This window comes from Pinus tabuliformis, chromosome 1_1 (genome assembly GCF_031772625.1).
Source record: "Pinus tabuliformis cultivar Carrire ecotype Pingquan chromosome 1_1, CPIR1, whole genome shotgun sequence".
In the NCBI taxonomy this organism is placed as follows: domain Eukaryota; kingdom Viridiplantae; phylum Streptophyta; class Pinopsida; order Pinales; family Pinaceae; genus Pinus; species Pinus tabuliformis.
This window is the reverse complement of record NC_142297.1, coordinates 232,633,478-232,653,423: the sequence shown is the minus strand read 5'-3', so window position 1 is coordinate 232,653,423 and position 19,946 is coordinate 232,633,478. Positions and strand designations below refer to the sequence as shown.

Below are 19,946 nucleotides of genomic sequence, written 5' to 3'. Positions count from 1 at the left end.
TGAATCTGAATCATATATCTTCACTCTTTTCTTCAGCCATATTACAAGCTAGAAACAAATTATTTTGGTTGATATTTTCTCTAATGAAATTTGCACTAGTTCTATTATTCATATCATGCTGTTTTTTCCTACATTCATTTGCATAATGCCCATATTTTTTACAATAATAACATTGGACATTGGATTTTTCATACTTTTGTCCTTGAGCATGATGTTTTCCACTTTGTTGGCTGCTTCCTTGGCCTTGGTTCTGATTTGGATTACTGCCTCTTCCTTGAGCATTTGCTGGACTGTTTCTTCCACCTCTGTTTTCGCTTTTGCCTCTTCCTCTCTTGTTTCCTCTGCCTTGACCTCTTCCTCTTCCAAAGGACATCTGGGTCTTGAAGGCATGCTCTAGAGATGAGTTTCCATTCCTACTCAATCTCTATTCATGTGTTATCAGTGATGCATGTAGTTCATCAACTAAAAAGTTTGTGAGATCCTTTGTCTCTTCTATTGTGGTGACAATCACATCGAACTTTGAGGGTAGGACCCTCAATAGTTTCTCCACAATCCTCCTTTCTTCAAGAATCTCTCCATGAGACCTTATTTGTGTGACCAGACCAATCACATGTGTGAAAAATGAGTCAATATTGTCTGACTCCTTCATGCATAGATTCTCAAAATCTCTCCTCAGCAGCTGTAGTTTTGCTGTCTTCACTTTCTCTATGCCTTGATAGGTTGTCTTGAGAGTTTTTCATGCTTCTTTGGATGTCTTTGCTGCTACTATCCTTGGAAACACACTCTCATGCACTGCTTGATACAAAAATACGAGGGCTTTTGAATCCTTTTTCTTATAGCTCTTCAACAGATCTTTCTCTGCCTGAGTTAACCTATTAAACTCATTTTCATCTGCTGGCTCTTCAAATCCATCCTCAACAAATTCTCATAGGTCTTGGGAAGCAAGCAAAGCCTTCATGGTTATTGCCCAATAGTCATAGTTTTTTCCATTAAACTGTGGGAGCGGAGTATTAAAGATACCCATGCTAGTGCTGGTGCTGGAGCCAGTGGAGCCAGTCATTCTTGCACTCTTAAAAATAATTGACAGTGTATTAAAAATCACGACTCTCTTCAACACAAAAAAAAAATCTTGAAAAATACCTTGGATTTTTTCGACTGAGTCTTCACTTTGCTGGAGAAGCTGCTGCAACAAGAAAATCCTTCCTTCAACTTCTTTGACACCTTCAAAGAGCCTGGACAAGCTCTGATACCACTGTTGGGAATTTTCTGTTTAATTCCAAAACAAAAGAACAGAGAACAATGCTCTGTTTTAACGCAGGAAACCAAAATAGAGATTTACTCATGCACAGAGAACACTTGTATTCATTAAAGATCTTCCTCTTAACAGAGGGATTCACCAAGAATTTCCAGTGCCATACAAAAAAATTACTCTGTCTCTTCTGTAAATTTTACACTACTGTGTGTAAAAAATTCTTTTACATTTACTGCTGTAAATAAAAAAATCTCTTACATACCCTTCGTGCTGCTACGCATATTGCATTCAACGAACAATCACATTATACTTCAATCAAGAAAAAACATCCATGCGCTGCTGCACTATATTGCATTACAATCAAAAAAAATTCCACGTTACCCTGTTCTTCTATATTCGCACTGTTGTGCCTTTCACAATACACTTACAATAAAACAACAAACAAAATAACATTACATATTACTTTACCCTACTCCCGTGAGTTAAAAAAAAAAACAATAAAATTAAATGGTTTTACGAAATTTTACGTGTGCCCATACTCCCGTTGATAGAAAATAATAAAATTAAAATTTTTTACGTATGTTCTACCCATCACAATAAATTTTATTAATTACTTTTATGGAGAAACTAGCGGTCAAAATGAAATTTCAGGTCATGTCCATATTGTGCAGGTCTGTTGATGTACATCAACCGTTGATTTCATCCGCTGTGAACAATATCGCGCGGCCTATTTCAGTCGAACTTTATGCTCCGATGAAAAATGGTTTTGGAAAAGTACTGAGGACACCATAGCTACCAAGTTCCACCGTACTGACCAGAAAAATTCGAAAATACGGGGGTGGCAGTATAATAAACCTTAAATGGTAGCTTAAGCTTATTAACTTATTATAATGATAATGGATAGAATTTGGTAAATAAAAAATTTTATATTAAAAAAATTTATAATAAATTATAAATGGTATGTTAGGAATATTATAGTTATGATGGAATTTAATAAAAAAAATTATTAGTATAAAATTTAATATTTAAAAATAGAAATTGCTATTTTATTTAATTAAATAAAAAATTGTTAATATAAAATTTTAGAATAGAAATTTCTATTTTATTTAAAACATAAATTTTTATATTAAAAAAATTACATGTACTATTTAATTTGGTAAAGATTTTTGTATATATATATCTATCTATATATATATATATATATATATATATATATATATATATAATAGAAAATTCTATATTAAAAAAGTATAGTAAATAGTAAATTGCATATTAAAAAGTTATTTATAAAATATATAGTCTCTAATTTTTTCTATTTGAATTTTATACTTCTCCTATTCCCCACTGGTAACAAAATGGAAACGATGAATTAAAACAAAATGGAAACGATGAATTAAAGTTGGGGTGTATTTCTCCCTTCGTGTCTGTTGAGGTGTATTTCTCCTTTCCTGTCTATTTTGAATTATGTAGAATGCATATCTGGACTAACAAAATCTACACTGTAAACAACTCTTTGAAAGTGTGTTTTACTTAAACGCTAAATCTACAAAGAAAGAATTATGTTGTTTTAGTTATTGATTAATAATGTTTTTTTTTTTTTTTTTTTTTTTTTTTAAGGGTTATATTAAAATTTAGAATTTGAGAATATGATTTTTTTTAAATATATATTAGAATATAGTTTAGTTTTTTTTTTTTTAATAATTTAACTTTGAAAGATCTCTACTTTCAAATTTTTCCCTTATTATATTTTAGGTAATTGAATTTTTTCCGCATCGAATCGTATTCAAATTCGAATTTGGTAACTATGGAGGACACGCGTCAGATGGTGATTGTATCACTGCCCTCAGAGGAAAACCACTAACTCGTGAAAAGTGGTGCGATAAAACTGGTGGTTTTGCTTAATTAAATGCCCGGCTGTTTAACTGGGCGGCAGTTGAAATTACAATTTCAACCTGACAAAGAAACTTCCACACACTACCGGCTTCCATTAGGTTGCCCACCCGATTTTTTCTTCTATTTTTCAATTAATTAAATAAACAATAATAGACAAGGGCATGATTGTGTTTTGGTAAATAAGAAAACTGTAAATGAATCTGATATTGGATTGCGGTTTTGTCTTCTCGTTTGGCCTGATAAGAACTTGGAAGCAACTGGTAACCACTTTGCACTGGTAACCAAAATATTGAGGTAATTGACTGCGTATTGCGAATCTTATTATTCTGCATCTCATGGCATCTTCCTCTCGATCGAGCTTCGCCTCCACTTCCACTGCGGATGGAAACAACTGCTACCAGTATGATGTGTTCCTCAATCACAGAGGCCCTGATGTTAAGAACACATTTGCTAGCCATCTTTACCGTAGCCTTAAGGAACATGGATTGAGAGTCTTCCTGGACAAGGAAGAAATGCGGAAGGGAGAAGAGTTAAGTTGTCAGATAGAAGGCACTATCCAAACAGCCTCAGTACATATAACTATTTTGTCTACCAATTATGCCCAGTCAATTTGGTGTTTGAATGAGCTGGTGCTCATGCTGAAGTCGATGCGGGAGTCGAGGTCGACCATTATTCCCATCTTCTATGATGTCAAGCCTTCACAACTTCGGTGGACGGAGAGAGACAATGGACTGTATGCTAGAGCCCTACGCATCTTATGGCCGACGCGGGGTGAAAATGGAGTGTATGCTCAAGCCCTGCGTATTCTAGAAGAGAAAAAGCGATACAAGCCGGACACTATTAGAGAATGGAGGAATGCTCTTAAAGATGTTGCAGGAATAAGTGGTTTCGATCTGGAGGCGTATAATGGGTGAGATCTCTAACTATCCCTCTTTCTTCCTCTTGGGTTTTTTCATTTGTTGGATTGTGTGGTATATCGTACTACATTTTTCTTACTAGTAATTTTATTCTAGATATCATCAGTGACGAGGGGCAGCTGTTGGCTGATGTGGTGGAACTAGTGTTGAAAATAGTTCCGAAAACACCCCTGTACGTCTCCAAATATCCCACTGGACTAGATGGAAAAGTTAAAGATTTTGAAAAAAGAGTGTTATCGCAGCAGCACCAAAATGGGGAGGCTAGGGTCGTAGGAATTTGGGGACTTGGCGGGGTTGGTAAAACAACCTTCGCAAAAGAATTCTTTAATCGCGAGAGAACAAACTACCATCGTTCCAGTTTTTTATCTAATGTCAGAGAAAATGACTCTAGAGGATATCTAAATTCGTCGCAGAGAATTCTTATTAAGGACTTGTCTCAGCTGGATGTGGAAATAAACAACACTGATGAAGGAATCCCTCTTCTTAAAAAGCATCTCTTACCTTCTAGCGCTCTTATCATTGTAGATGATGTCAATCAGCTTGAACAGCTGGAAGCATTAATTTCTCCAGCCAAGGATGTCCTTGCTTCGAGTAGCCTAATTCTAGTTACGTCTCGTGATAAGGACGTGCTTAAAAGTTGGGGAATTGGAGATTTATTTATTTATAAGCTAGAAGGCCTCAATTCACAACACTCCATAGAGCTCTTCTGCTCGCACGCATTCCGACAACTTCATCCTGTTCCAGGATTTGAACAAGTGGTTAAGGAGTTTGTGGCAGCGTGCGATGGATTGCCGTTGTCACTTAAAGTGATCGGGGCGCTTCTTAATGGCCAAAACAATTTGGAATATTGGAAAGCCCAATTGTGCAAAATCAACAAAATGCTTCCAGCAGATATAAAAAAGAGACTAAAAATTAGCTACGACAGTCTCGAAGAAGACGAGAAGCAGATTTTCTTAGACATTGCCTGTTTCTTCATAGGAGAAGACAAGGACACAGCCATTAGGATATGGGACGGATGTGGGTGGGATGGATGGCTGGGTCTTCAGAAGTTACAGAATAAATGTCTCGTGGAGTGCGATAGGAAAAAATGGAGCATGTTCAACCCTATCTTGGAGGTCGAAGGGGAAGAATTTATAAGAATGCACGACCAGCTTATAGACCTGGGAAGACATCTGGCAGAGAAAGAACATCTGAGTCCTTTATGGTGCTTACCTGGCAATCTTTCGGTCGATTCACTGGTACATATTAGAAGACAAAGAAACCTGGGAAGACATCTGGAGCAGAGAGTACGTTTGAATCGTCTTCGGCGCCTCCCTGACAACCCTTGGCTCGATTCACCGGTACGTCTTAGAAGTTTTAAACAGACTTTCAAAATAGTATTGTCATCTGTCAATTTCTTGAATTCTTAAATTCTGCAAGGGTGTCAATATTTTTTCTAACAATTAACATAGAACAATTTAGGTGCGTGGAATCACAAACCTTTCTGACTGCAGTCAAAGAACCCATAGGCAGCTAAACAGCTTGCAACTGCTTAGTGCTGAAGGTTACTCTATCGAAAAATTATTCAGCAGTGGGCAGTCACTGTCGGGAATTTCTGGTTATTCCAAACAAAATACAGTGGAAAAATCCTCTGTTTCCACTGTTGAGAATTTTCTGATAAATTCCGAAACAACAAAAATATGAACAGAGAGCAATACTCTGTTTTCTGATAATTCAAAAACACAAGAACAGAGCATAAAATAATACTCTACTTTGCCTCAGGATAAAAAACTGATCAAAATAATACTTTGTCTTTGACACAGAAGAATACTCTGTTTTTAACTCAGAAAAACAGAAAAATTCGTTCTCTGGAAATGGTGTTGCAGCAACACAGTTTTTTTTCAGTTATTGTTCGTGGTGTTGCAACAACGCTGTTCGTGGTGTTGCAGCAACGTAAATTTTTCGGTGTTGCAGCAACGTGATTTTTGACGTCAAGTATTTTTCAACTTACGGTGTAACAACAATAGGAAATTTTTGACAAAATAACTTTTGGTGTAACAGCAACGCACAGAAAGAAATTTCTATTTATGAAAATAAACCAACAGATAAAACTAAGTCTTCCTCACGTAGAGGGATCTTCACAAAATATTATGCTAAAGAGCATCTTCCTCTTGACAGAGGGATTACAACAGGAACGCTTCAGTTCCACAAAACAACTATCTCAGAAAATTTCAGCACTGCTGTACAATACAAAAAAAACTCTCTTGTTCTACACTGCTGTGTGCTCCCCTTTTCTCTCTATCTCTCTGTTTTCTATTTCTGTTTCTGTTTCTATTTATAGTGCGGGAAAGGGTCTTCACCGCTTTAACTTGCTGATAAAGTTTATGCTGCTCATGATTAACAGATTTGATCTTTTGCTGTATTTTTGAGTCGGTGGTGATGAAATCTATGGCTGATAAATGCTGTGTCGGCTCGAGGCTGGTTCTTTTCTCTTTCAGCCGTTCTACTCATTAATATGGTTGTTGAAAAGTAACGGTGTGCCGCTGGATCTGATCTTCTTCCTTCTGGAGCTAAAAAATAATTAAAGAGTGAAAAGATGGTAATGGTAGTGACTAAAAAGATCGGGAAAAAATGTGGGGCGCCAGATCACGACAAATGAATAAAGTAGCTGCTGCTGTTCTGTTCACTGCAGTTGAAATTATAATTTCAACACTACCCTTTAATTTCAACTGCTGGGTTATCAGTCATACCCAGAAGTTTCCTTAAAAACTCAAAACTTTTCTGATCCAATGGCTTTGTCAGAATATCTGCAACTTGTTCCTGAGTCCTGCAATGTTGTAAAATGATTTCTCCATTGTTCACCAATTCTCTGATATAGTGAAACTTTGTGTCTATGTGTTTTATTCTCTTGTGGAATAAAGAGTTCTTGGATAATGCAATAGCTGAGCTATTATCACAAAAAATAATTGTTGCTGTTGCCTGCTCCTGGCATAGACTTCTCAACATTCTCCTCATCCAAACCGCTTGACATGCTGCTGCTGTAGCTGCCACATACTCTGCTTCTGCTGTAGACAATGCCACAATTGGCTGTTTCTTGGAAGCCCATGAAATGGCTCCTGAACCTATGTGAAAAATGTAACCAGATGTGCTTTTCCGGTCATCTACACTTCCAGCCCAATCACTATCTGTGTATCCAACTAAATCTGAACATTCTGAAACAGTATAAAATATTCCATACATTTTTGTACCTTTAACATACCTCAGAATTCTCTTTGCTGCCTGCCAATGTGTTTCTTTTGGCTTCTCCATGAATCTGGAAATTAAACTAACAGCATACATTATGTCTGGCCTAGTTGCAGTCAAATACATGAGGCTGCCAACTATGCTCTTGTACACACTAGGGTCAAAATCTTTGCTGCTGTCCTCTTTGCTGAGTTTTAATCCCATCACTGTGGGAGTGATTTCTGCCTTGCTGTCCTGCATGTTAAATCTGCTCAACACTTCATTTACATATTTTGCCTGTGAAATAAAAATTCCATTTTTATTTTGATCTACTTCTATTCCTAAGAAGTATCTCAGCAAACCCATGTCAGTCATCTCAAATTCTACTTTCATGACTGATTTGAAATTTTCAATGAGGTAGTCATCATTACCTGTAAAAATCACATCATCAACATATAACACAACAATTAAAATTTTACAGTTTTTTTCTTTGATGTAAACAGTGGGTTCTCCCTCACACTTCTCAAATCCGTTTTCCAGTAGATAGGAATCTATCCTACTGTACCACGCTCTTGGTGCTTGCTTCAGCCCATAAAGAGCTTTCTTCAATCTGCAGACTTTGTGCTCTTGGCCTTTCTTCTCATAGCCTAGAGGTTGCTCGATATAAACCTCTTCCATTAATACTCCATTCAAGAATGCTAACTTCACGTCCATTTGGTAAACTTTCCATTTGTTTTGTGCTGCTATGGACAGCACTGCTCTTATTGTTTCCATTCTTGCAACTGGTGCGTAAGTCTCCTCATAATCTCTCCCATATTGCTGCTTGTATCCCTTGACAACAAGTCTTGCCTTATGCCTTTCTATCTTGCCTTCAACATTACTCTTGGTCTTGTAGACCCATTTAACTCCAATGACTTCTTTACCTTTTGGTAGATCAACTAAATCCCATGTCTTATTTCTTTCTATGGCATTCATCTCCTCATCCATAGCTTCTATCCATTTCTTATCTTTAATTGCATCTTCGAAATGAACAGGGTCATCAACATGACAATACAAAGCAAACAAAGAATTCATTCCTTCATCATAAATATCACTTAAATTTCTGAATTTCTTACCTCTTTCATTCGGTGTGCAAGTGCTTGTAGATGCACTTGAATTTCCTCCTTGTGGTGTGCTTGGAGAAGCACTCTCATTTCTCCTCAAGGGTGTCTTTTGTTGTTCTGTTGTTGGCGCCGCTGTTTGGGGATGTGTTTCAGCCAACTCCTCATCATCATCATTATGAGACAAACAGTTTTTAACATTAACTGTTTTCTCTATGCTTCCATCCCAAGCTTCCTCTTCAATAAATTGAACATCTCTGCTCACAAAAAACTTCTTGGTGGATGGGATATATAACCTGTAAGCTTTGGATTCTTCACTGTATCCAATGAAAATACATTTCTCCCCTTTGCTGTCCAATTTCTTCCTTAGCTGATCTGGAATGTGTGCATAAGCCACACAACCAAAAACTTTCATGTGGGTGACTCCTTGCTTTCTCCTACTCCATGCTTCTTCTGGCACTTTGTTCATCACTGCTTTTGTAGGACATCTATTCAAAATATATACTACACAGTGTACAGCTTCAGCCCAATAATCATTTGGCAAATGCTTTGCCTTCAACATGCTCCTCGCCATATCCATGATTTTTCTGTTTTTCCTTTCAGCAACTCCATTTTGCTGCGGGGTGTACCTTGCTGTAAATTGCTTATGAATTCCATTTTCTCTGCAAAAACGTAAAAATTCTTTGGAGATATACTCACCTCCTCTGTCAGTTCTCAAAACCTTGATACGCAGCCCACTTTGATTTTCTACAAGTGCTTTGAAATTTTGGAATTTTTCAAACACTTCACTCTTATTCTTCAGAAAATAAACCCAAGTCTTTCTGGTAAAGTCATCAATAAATGTTAGAAAATATTGGCTGCCTGCAAGTGATGGAGCTTGCATCGGTCCACATAAATCTGAGTGGAAAATTTCTAAAGGTGCTTTTGCCCTTATGCTTTTCCCAGTTGGAAAACTTTCTTTGTGTTGTTTTCCCAATATACAACCTTCACAAAGGCTGTCTGGATTTTCTATCAGTGGTAATCCTCTTACCATTCCTTTTATACTCAACAAATTAAGACCTCCAAAGTTGAGATGTCCAAATCTCAAATGCCACAACCAATTTTCATCCTTTGGTACACTTTGGAGAGCCTCTTGTGTCACTGCTGCAATTACTTCTTTATTTTTCAGATCTGCCCTTATTCTGAGCGGGAACATCCCGTTCATTGTCATCTTCACTTCAGCAATACAACGTTTGCTGGGTAATCTGTCCATGATGGTGCATACATCATTCTCAAAGAAAACATTGTAACCCTTCTGAACAAGTTGTCCAATACTCAAGAGATTACACTTCATTCCAGGAACATAATAGACATCTGCTATGGTTTTCTTTTCCCATTTCTTTGTAAATATTTTAACTTCTCATTTTCCCATAACAGAAATTTTACTATCAGTCCCAAGTGTGACTTGTGACTGCACACTCTGATCTAAAGCAGAAAACAGGGCTATGTTTCCTGTCATATGGTTGCTGCAACCAGAATCTAGAAACCATATATCCTCACTGTTTGTTTCAGCCATATTACAAACTAACAACACATTATTTTGACTGATATTTTCTCTAGTGATATTTGCACTAGATCTATTACTCATATCATGCTGCTTCTTCCTACATTCATTTGCATAGTGCCCATATTTTTTACAATAATAACATTGGACATTGGATTTTTTATACCTTTGTCCTTGAGCATGATGTTGTCCACTTTGTTGGCTGCTGCCATGGCCTTGATTCTGATTTGGATTGCTGCCTCTTCCTTGAACATTTGCTGGACTGTTTCTTCCGCCTCTGTATTGGCTTCTGCCTCTTCCTCTCTTGTTTCCTCTGCCTTGACCTCTTCCTCTTCCAAATGACATCTGGGTCTTGAAGGCTTGCTCTAGAGATAAGTTTTCATTTCTACTCAACCTCTGCTCATGTGTTATCAGTGATGCATGAAGTTCATCAACTGAAAAATTTGAGAGATCCTTTGTCTCTTCTATGGTGGTGACAATCACATCAAACTTTGAGGGTAGGCACCTCAATAGTTTCTCCACAATCCTCCTTTCTTCAAGATTTTCTCCATGAGACCTTATCTGTGTGACCAAACCAATTGCTTGTGTGAAGAATGAGTCAATATTGTCTGACTCCTTCATACGCAGGTTCTCAAAATCTTTCCTCAGCAACTGTAGTTTTGCTGTCTTCACTTTCTCCATGCCTTGATAGGCTGTCTTGAGAGTTTGCCATGCTTCTCTGGATGTATTGGCTGCTGCTATCCTCGGAAACACACTCTCATGCACTGCTTGATATAAGAATACAAGGGCTTTTGAGTCCTTCTTCTTATTGCTCTTCAACAGCTCTTTCTCTGCCTGAGTTAATCCAATAAACTCTTCTTCATTTGCTGGCTCTTCAAATCCATATTCAACAAGTTCCCATAAATCATGTGAGGCAAACACGGCTTTCATGGTTATTGACCAGTAGTCATAATTTTTCCCATTGAACTGTGGGAGTTGGGTATTAAACATACCCACGCTAGTGCTGTCCATTCTTGTAATACTTGACTGTAAAAAAAAATCACTTAATTGTCTTCAGCAGCTACACAAAAAAACTAATCTGAAAAATACCTTGACAGCGTTTTCGCTCTGCTGGATAATTTGCTGCAGCAACAAATCTTCTTTCAGCTTCTTTGATGTCTTCAAAGAGCCTGGACAAGCTCTAATACCATGTCGGGAATTTCTGGTTATTCCAAACAAAATACAGTGGAAAAATCTTCTGTTTCCACTGTTGAGAATTTTATGATAAATTCTGAAACAACAAAAATATGAACAGAGAGCAATACTTTGTTTTCTGATAATTCAAAAACACAAGAACAGAGCATAAAATAATACTCTACTTTGCCTCAGGATCAAAAACTGATCAAAATAATACTTTGTCTTTGACACAAAAGAATACTCTGTTTTTAACTCAGAAAAACAGAAAAATTCGTTCTCTGGAAACGGTGTTGCAGCAACACAATTTTTTTTCAGTTGCTGTTCGTGGTGTTGCAGCAACGTGATTTTTGACGTCAAGTATTTTTCGACTTACGGTGTAACAGCAACAGGAAATTTTTGACAAAATAACTTTTGGTGTAACAACAACGCACAGAAAGAAATTTCTATTTATGAAAATAAACCAACAGATAAAACTAAGTCTTCCTCACGTAGAGGGATCTTCACAAAATATTATGCTAAAGAGCATCTTCCTCTTGACAGAGGGATTACAACAGGAACGCTTCAGTTCCACAAAACAACTATCTCAGAAAATTTCAGCACTGCTGTGCAATACAAAAAAAACTCTCTTGTTCTACACTGCTGTGTGCTCCCCTTTGCTCTCTATCTCTCTGTTTTCTACTTCTGTTTCTGTTTCTATTTATAGTGCGGGAAAGGGTCTTCACCGCTTTAACTTGCTGATAAAGTTTATGCTGCTCATGATTAACAGATTTGATCTTTTGTTGTATTTTTGAGTCGGTGGTGATGAAATCTATGGCTGATAAATGCTGTGTTGGCTCGAGGCTGGTTCTTTTCTCTTTCAGCCGTTCTACTCATTAATATGGTTGTTGAGAAGTAACGGTGTGCCGCTGGATCTGATCTTCTTCCTTCTGGAGCTCAAAAATAATTAAAGAGTAAAAAGATGGTAATGGCGGTGACTAAAAAGATCGGGAAAAAATGTGGGGCGCCAGATCACGACAAATGAATAAAGTAGCTGTCGTTGTTCTGTTCACTGCAGTTGAAATTATAATTTCAACAGTCACCACAACTAATATGGCTCCGCTGGTATAACTGTCCATACTCCTCCATACCTTCAATGATTCCAATGAGAAATTTGAGAGTTTGATTCCAATGAGAAATTTGAGAGTTTTATATATAGAGGGGAACAACTTGGAAACTGTGTGGCAACATGAATCTGAGGTACATAGTCATGTAAATTATGGACAGAAGGTTGTTTTTATTTCCATTAATTGCAAAAATTGGTTTGGTCTTGAGTATTCGGTGTTCGTATATCATAATCGACAGAAGAGTGACTTCTAGGCAGCACTGCAGGTACCTTTGGAGTTGAGGGAGTTGCATTTTGCTACTGCTATCGCTGGCCTGTTAAATATTCCAGAGTCTATAGGGCTAATGAAGCACCTCAAAAAGATTACCCTGGAACCCAACCAAATTCTTAAAAAAATACGTCTGAAAAGTTTGCCATCTGAGTTCTGTCATCTGCATTCTTTGAAACACTTGGAGTTGAGGAGCTGTTCACACTTGAAATCGCTTCCAGAATATTTTTGTAGATTGACGAACCTCCAACATATTAACTTGAACGAGTGCTACGATTTGGAGATGCTTCCATCTGACTTTGGAAAGTTGACTAATCTCCGACATCTTCGCTTGACCCATTGCCAATTGGAATCCTTACCAGATTCTTTTGGGAATTTGACAAACCTTCAACACGTTCATATAAGCTCCTCTAAATTGTACAGTATTACATTTTCCTTTGTTAAGTTAACCGAACTCCGACATATTACCCTGTCGGGTTGCATCCTTTTGGAAACGCTCCCAGATTCTTTTGGTAATTCAACCAACCTCCAACATATCGAATTGTCCCATTGCAGCCATTTGAAAATGCTCCCATATTCCTTTTGGGATTCAACTAACCTCCAATATGTTGATTTGTCCTATTGCAGCCATTTGGAAGTGATCCCATATTCTCATTGGGATTTAACCAAGCTCCAATATTTTAACTGGTCCAACTGCACCCGTTTGAAAATACTTCCAAATGGCGGATTAAATGTACCTTCCAGGCGCGTTGACGTACCTTTCGCCACCTCATTTAGCCAGATGCCTGCTCCCATCGCGCCATATGATATTGACACACGTTTCGCCAACTCAGTTAGCGAGATGCGTGCTCTCTTCGCATCATATGGTAATGAGAGTAATAATCTAGCTCCTCGGTCACGTCTGTGCAAGAGGCAAATTGATATGAAACCTCTTTATTAATTGTGGACTCGGAAATCGCTCTGAAGAGCCTATGTAACTAAGATGTTATGCATGTGCATTGAATTGAATATTTAACTAAGATGTTATGCATGTGCATTGAATTAAATATTTTCAAAACACATCTCCACTGTTGTAACAAGTCTAAAGACTTACTATTGCGAATTAGTAAAATCTTCGAAATTTTACAAAAGGACATAAGAAGTAAAATTTGGTGTCTTAAAAGACTCTTTCTCTATGCTCGGGATTTTAAATTCGAAATAATGTAGATAATCTCTGGATTGTAAATTCGAAATCTACGAAATAATCTAACAAGAAAATTTTCTGTTTAAACTTTGATGGGTCTTAAGATTTTTTTTTCAAAGATCATATGGCCGAAGCCCACAGATTACAATCGATATGGCCAAAGCTAGCAAAATACGGATTTTTTTTTCAGAGATCATATGGCCGAAGCCCACAGATTACAATCGATATGACTGAAGCCAACAGATATTTACGGCATAACCGTCACAAATTTAGCCGAAGCGAAAAGTCCTCCGCAAGAATCGAACACGCGAAAGCGATCCGCCCAGCCGTCGTATCATGCACGTCCCGTGCAAAGGCTTTTAAGATATGGATGGTAAAATGGAATATGACTTTCACATTTCACATCCTAAATTCTAAGTAGGATATGAAATCAATTTCGCGTTTATAATATCAAAATTCATAGTGGAGATGGTTTATTTTGAAAGAGTTACAAACTATTTTTGTTCATTTTTAATTAGTTCTATGAGCTAAATTTGTTTGATATATCGAACGAATAGATAGCCCAACGAGAGTTTGGCAAATACAACATTTCTGGCAGCAAACATAAAAAAGATTACACAAAAAAACAACAAGACACAGCTACGACTGTTGAATTAAACAAACGGATCAATATAGATTGGATGTCCAACTTTGTCCGATCGAACACTATATTTATACAAAATCTGAATCAGTTTTTTTGGAACGAAAAAAGTGACACACACACACACACACATATATATATATATATATATATATAGTACATATCAATATGATTATCCGATGCCACTATTTGACGATATGGCAAAACAAGTGGAGTTCTTGAACTCAGAAGCAATACACTGTGTCCCTGAGTTAAATCAGAACAAAATAGAGGATATACTGTGCATGTTACAGTTCGGTAGCAATATACAGAATTAGCCTTTTTCATCAACCAGAGTATGTGTCATCGACCAGAAACATGTGTTGATAATGACTTGTTGAAGGTGCATTCCTGATCAGAAGTCCTGTTGGAGATTTATGAAAATTCCATAATAGACAGACAAAAAAAATGCTCTGTTTTTATACTCTGTTTTAACACAGAAAACCCAGAAAATCACTTGCTGGAAACGGTGTTTCAGCAACACAGTTTTTTTTCAGTTGCTGTAACTGGTGTTGCAGCAACGCTGTTCGTGGTGTTGCAGCAACGTAAATTTTTTACGTCAAGTATTTTTGAGTTACGGTGTAACAGCAACAGGAAAAATTAACTTGTATTCATAAACAGTAAACCAACTGAAACAAATTCGCCTTCCTCTCATAGAGGGATTTCTACAAGGCTACTTTAAAGACAGTTCAAAAACTTAAAAAAAAACTTCATGCTGTAAACAGAAAATACATTACTGTGTCTGCACTGCTGTACATTACAGAAAACAAAATACTCTGTCTCCTCTGAAAAATCAACACGCTGTTTTTCACTGCTGTGTCTGCACTTTGCATTGCTGTGACTGCACTCATGTGCATTTACAAAACACTCTGGTTTAGCTCAGAACGCTGCTGTAACACGCTGCTGCGTACAAAAAAAACTTCTGCACTGCTGTGCATAAACAACTTCTTCTAACCTTATGCTGCTGCGCCTCTCTCTTACTTTTCAGTCCCTGCACTGCTGTGCAAGAGGGCTTCATTCATTTGAGCTCGTGCTGCTGCACATTCTTTCAAAAAACACAGAAATTACATTCGAGCGCTGCTGCGCTGTATTGCTGAGAGATTAACACTCCTGCTGCTCTCCTTCTATGCTGCTGCTCATTACATTAAAACAGCACACTAGAAAAAAAACTGCTTAAAATTATTATGAGAAGACTGGAAATTAAGACAAGGTATGGAGCAGCAGACAAATAAATCTAATTCCTGAGATTTCTGGATGTTGCGGTACATTCCCCATGTTTGCAATAAAACCTGTTGTTTACCATTTTTACCAACTCTCTCAACCGCATTAAATTTCATTTATCGCTTGACTCATAAATCTGGTTGTCAATGAAGATTCAACTTCACGTCAAATTCATTGCTGCAGGCCTTGTACATTCAATCGGACAGCTGCCCATCCATATCGCACGGCTCTATCTGCTCTAGGGAAAATTGCTTTGGCAAAATTGCTGTCCAAGTGTCTGCTGTTTTAATTTGTGCTGGGAAGCGTACTGGTTTTCTGGAAACAGTACGCAGCATGGGAAATTAATATTTCAACACTCCCCTTTAATTTCAATTGCTGGGCATTCTGTCGTACCCAAACACTTCCTCTCATAGAGGAATTCACCAACTGCTTCTGATGCAGTTCCACAACCAATTAAAATTGTCTTCCTCTTAATAGAGGGATTTACCTGAGACTATGCTGAAAAGCATCTTCCTCTCAACAGAGGGATTCACCAAGGAACGCTTCTGTTCCACACAAATAACATCTACCTCTTAACATAGTGATTTCAACATGCCTGCTTCAGAGGCACTTCAATCTGTCCAAATTGACACTACTGTGTCTGCCTGATATTTTACACTGCTGTGTGTGAAAATATCTTCATTCGCATTGCTCTTCACAATGGCACTCAGGCTGCAATATGCTCTATACTGCTGTAAAAAAAAATTCTTTTACATCTGCTGCTGTCCATTACCTTTCATTTCTTCAACAAAAATTCCATGCTGCTGCATTTTCTTATTTGCATTGCTGTGTAAAAACACATTTCTTCATTCTCTCTTAGTTCTGGTTTCATTTTCTTCGCACTACTGTGCTTCTCCTTCTTGCCATCACGCTACTGCCTTTTCTTATGCACTGTTGTCCATACCCATAACCATAGACTTTGTCATCCCTGGGTTTTTATTTGCTGCTGCGTTGCTTCTGCAATTTGCACTGTGGCTGCCTTTTGTTTCATCATACTGCTGTGTGGCCATACACTAACTCTTTACTCTCCATTACTTGCACATAGAGAGAAATCATCCTCACGCTGTTTTGCGCTGTATTCTCCACACAAAAAAAAAAAATTAACACGGGGTGCTGCCTTTTCTTTTTACACCCTTGCTTCACACAATCTTAGTCTTCATTCATTTTTTTTACACAATGCACTGCTGTGCAGTTCCTTTCATTTCTCTGCTGCCACACATTATCATTCACCCATGTGCATTAAAAATCTGCTGTCCCTGTTTTTCTTTATGCATTTCTTTGCATGCTGCATTGCATATGAAGAAAAACATTACATTTTTTTACTGCTGTGTATTGTACTCACTCTGCTGTGAGTATGTTCTCTCACATTACATAGAAGGAAACTACCTTCCATTGCTATGCATTTCAATGCATGTGCTCCATAACAAAAATTTCCAAACTGCTGTTTTATGTTCTGTCTTCCCACTGCTGTGAGGTTCTTCTTGCTTTGCATACTTTTCTTCTCTGCTTCTATGGCAGATTTAACTTCATATCTTTCCCTTATGAAAAGGTCTTCATCAAAGAGTGACTGTTAAGACAGTTCAACAACAAAAAAAAATTACAAGCTCCCCTTTAGTGTATGCTTTATCTTCCTTCAGAAGAATCTTCTCAAAAGAAACTTAGATCGGCTGGAGAGCTCAAGAGACTTTCTGACTGTATTTCCTTCCTTCTCCATACTTGTGTAACTTTCTTCTTTTGCATGGGTCTAGCTTGCATAGGAGCCCATGTTAAGTTACAATCACGTGCCATATGCCCAATGTTATGACACTTGAAGCATTCAACTTTATTCATGAATAAGAATTCATGATTTATTCTTGTGAAATTATTTCTTGGAGATTGTCGGGGACTACAACATCTATCTCCATGAAATGCTCTACAGTCTTTTGCCATATGACCAAAGTTTGAACAAGCATAACAATAACCAAAAAATGAACTTTGGTACCTGGGAGATGGAGGTTTCCTTGATGTACTTCTGAAGCTTTGCTGCCTTGAGATCCTTTGATGATAACCATTGCCTTTTGCCTCTTTGATATCAGCTACATTTCTTCTTGGAGCTGGTTTTATGCTTGGAGCAGGATTTCTTCTATTGCAGCCTTCATTTTTCTTCTTGCCTTTGTTGGAACTAGGAGCATCACCATCTCTTTCTAGCTTCTTCACATCTCCTTTGCTTAAGGCATCCTCATACTTGTTTGAGGGTTCACCTACATACCCAAGTCCTGATTTATCATATGGAGATCTGTGATAGCTGAGCATATCATCCAAGGCTTGAGAGCTCTTCATGATCTTGTTCATCCCTTCAACCTTCTTCCTGAGGAGGACAATCTCTTCTTCTAACTTTTCACATTCATTATTTTTCTTTGCTAGTTGTCCCTCAGTTTCTTCCTTGCTACGAGTAGCTTCAGCTGCTACTATTTTAAGGGAGATAATATCAGACTTCATTTTGGAGATTTCTGCTTGACTGCTCTCCATTTTCTTTTCAGCTCCTTCTGCCTGCTTCCTGGCTTCTTGTAGTTCAGACTTAAGGGAGGAAACCTCTGCCTTGTACTGTCCAATCTCTTCTACAAGCTTGTTCACTCTCTTGTGCCTTTGTTCAAGTTGACTTGTCAAGACATCTGCCTGCTTCTTTGCTTCATTCAGCTGATTTGTCATGGATATGACTTCTTCATGATGTTTCCTCTTGCTTTCATCAAGTTCCTTCTTAAGCTTGGCTAGCTCTTCATCCCTTTCTTTTACTTGAAGCTTGATGAGGTCAAGCTTTTCATTCTCAGCTTCTATGATGGGTTCTTCTTGACTCATTGTCATGGTCAGTGCTCCCTTTGCATGAAGGTCATGCAGTCTGTCCCATATATCCTTTGCTGATGTATATTTTCCAAGATTCTTCTTCACTGAATCAGGGAGACCATCCAAGATAGTCTTTGCTGCTTGTGCATCATACTCCATGGATTCTTTATCCATCTTGCTGTCATCAATCACTGACTCCCAGACTTCAATCCCTTCAAACATTAGGAAAGCCCTCATCTTTATTTCCCATACATCAAAGTTTCCATCAAACTTTGGGGTTTCAAATAGAATGTTTTCAAGTAGATTGTCTTCTATTTTAATAGAGGAGGGAGATACAACCTTAGGGGATTTGGACACTTTCTTCTTTGATTTTGCCATTCTTAACTATTTTTAAAATCCCTGACTGTGTTTTTAAAATCACTGACTGTTTCTTCAACAACAACACAGAAAATTAATCTGAGAAATACCTGGATCCTTTCTTGGCTGAGTCTTCACTCTGCTGGTGAAGCTGCTACCGCAATAAACCCTTCCTTCAGCTTCTTTGACACTTCAAAGAGCCTGGACTAGCTCTGATACCATGTTGGAGATTTATGAAAATTCCATAATAGACAGACAAAAAAAATGCTCTGTTTTTATACTCTGTTTTAACACAGAAAACCCAGAAAATCACTTGCTGGAAACGGTGTTTCAGCAACACAGTTTTTTTCCAGTTGCTGTAACTGGTGTTGCAGCAACGCTGTTCGTGGTGTTGCAGCAACGTAAATTTTTGACGTCAAGTATTTTTGAGTTACGGTGTAACAGCAACAGGAAAAATTAACTTGTATTCATAAACAGTAAACCAACTGATACAAATTCGCCTTCCTCACATAGAGGGATTTCTACAAGGCTACTTTAAAGACAGTTCAAAAACTTAAAAAAAAACTTCATGCTGTAAACAGAAAATACATTACTGTGTCTGCACTGCTGTACATTACAGAAAACAAAATACTCTGTCTCCTCTGAAAAATCAACACGCTGTTTTTCACTGCTGTGTCTGCACTTTGCATTGCTGTGACTGCACTCCTGTGCATTTACAAAACACTCTGGTTCAGCTCAGAACGCTGCTGTAACACGATGCTGCGTACAAAAAAAACTTCTGCACTGCTGTGCATAAACACTTCTTCTAACCTTACACTGCTGCGCCTCTCTCTTACTTTTCAGTCCCTGCACTGCTGTGCAAGAGGGCTTCATTCATCTGAACTCGTGCTGCTGCACATTCTTTCAAAAAACACAGAAATTACATTCGAGCGCTGTTGCGCTGTATTGCTGAGAGATTAACACTCCTGCTGCTCTCCTTCTATGCTGCTGCTCATTACATTAAAACAACACACTAGAAAAAAAACTGCTTAAAATTATTATGAGAAGATTGGAAATTAAGACAAGGTATGGAGCAGCAGACAAATAAATCTAATTCCTGAGATTTTTGGATGTTGCGGTACATTCCCCATGTTTGCAATAAAACTTGTTGTTTACCATTTTTACCAACTCTCTCAACCGCATTAAATTTCATTTA

The 19,946-nt window shown here is 37.7% G+C and overlaps 1 protein-coding gene across 1 annotated transcript; it reads left to right on the top strand.

Annotated features, from left to right (window-relative positions):
* The first annotated feature begins 3,480 nt into the window (after positions 1 to 3,480).
* Positions 3,481 to 5,471, top strand: LOC149212380 (disease resistance protein Roq1-like). Its single transcript, XM_089388671.1, has 2 exons — positions 3,481 to 4,055; positions 4,169 to 5,471. The coding sequence occupies exons 1-2, from the start codon at positions 3,481 to 3,483 to the stop codon at positions 5,469 to 5,471; spliced, it is 1,878 nt and encodes a 625-aa protein (XP_089244797.1).
* The last annotated feature ends 14,475 nt before the right edge of the window (positions 5,472 to 19,946 follow it).

Excerpts from the sequence above, each read along its gene's own strand:
- LOC149212380 (XM_089388671.1), top strand. The coding sequence starts at position 3,481 with ATGGCATCTTCCTCTCGATCGAGCTTCGCCTCCACTTCCACTGCGGAT. Across the intron at positions 4,056-4,168 it reads GATCTGGAGGCGTATAATGG|TGACGAGGGGCAGCTGTTGG; the intron begins GTGAGATCTCTA and ends AGATATCATCAG.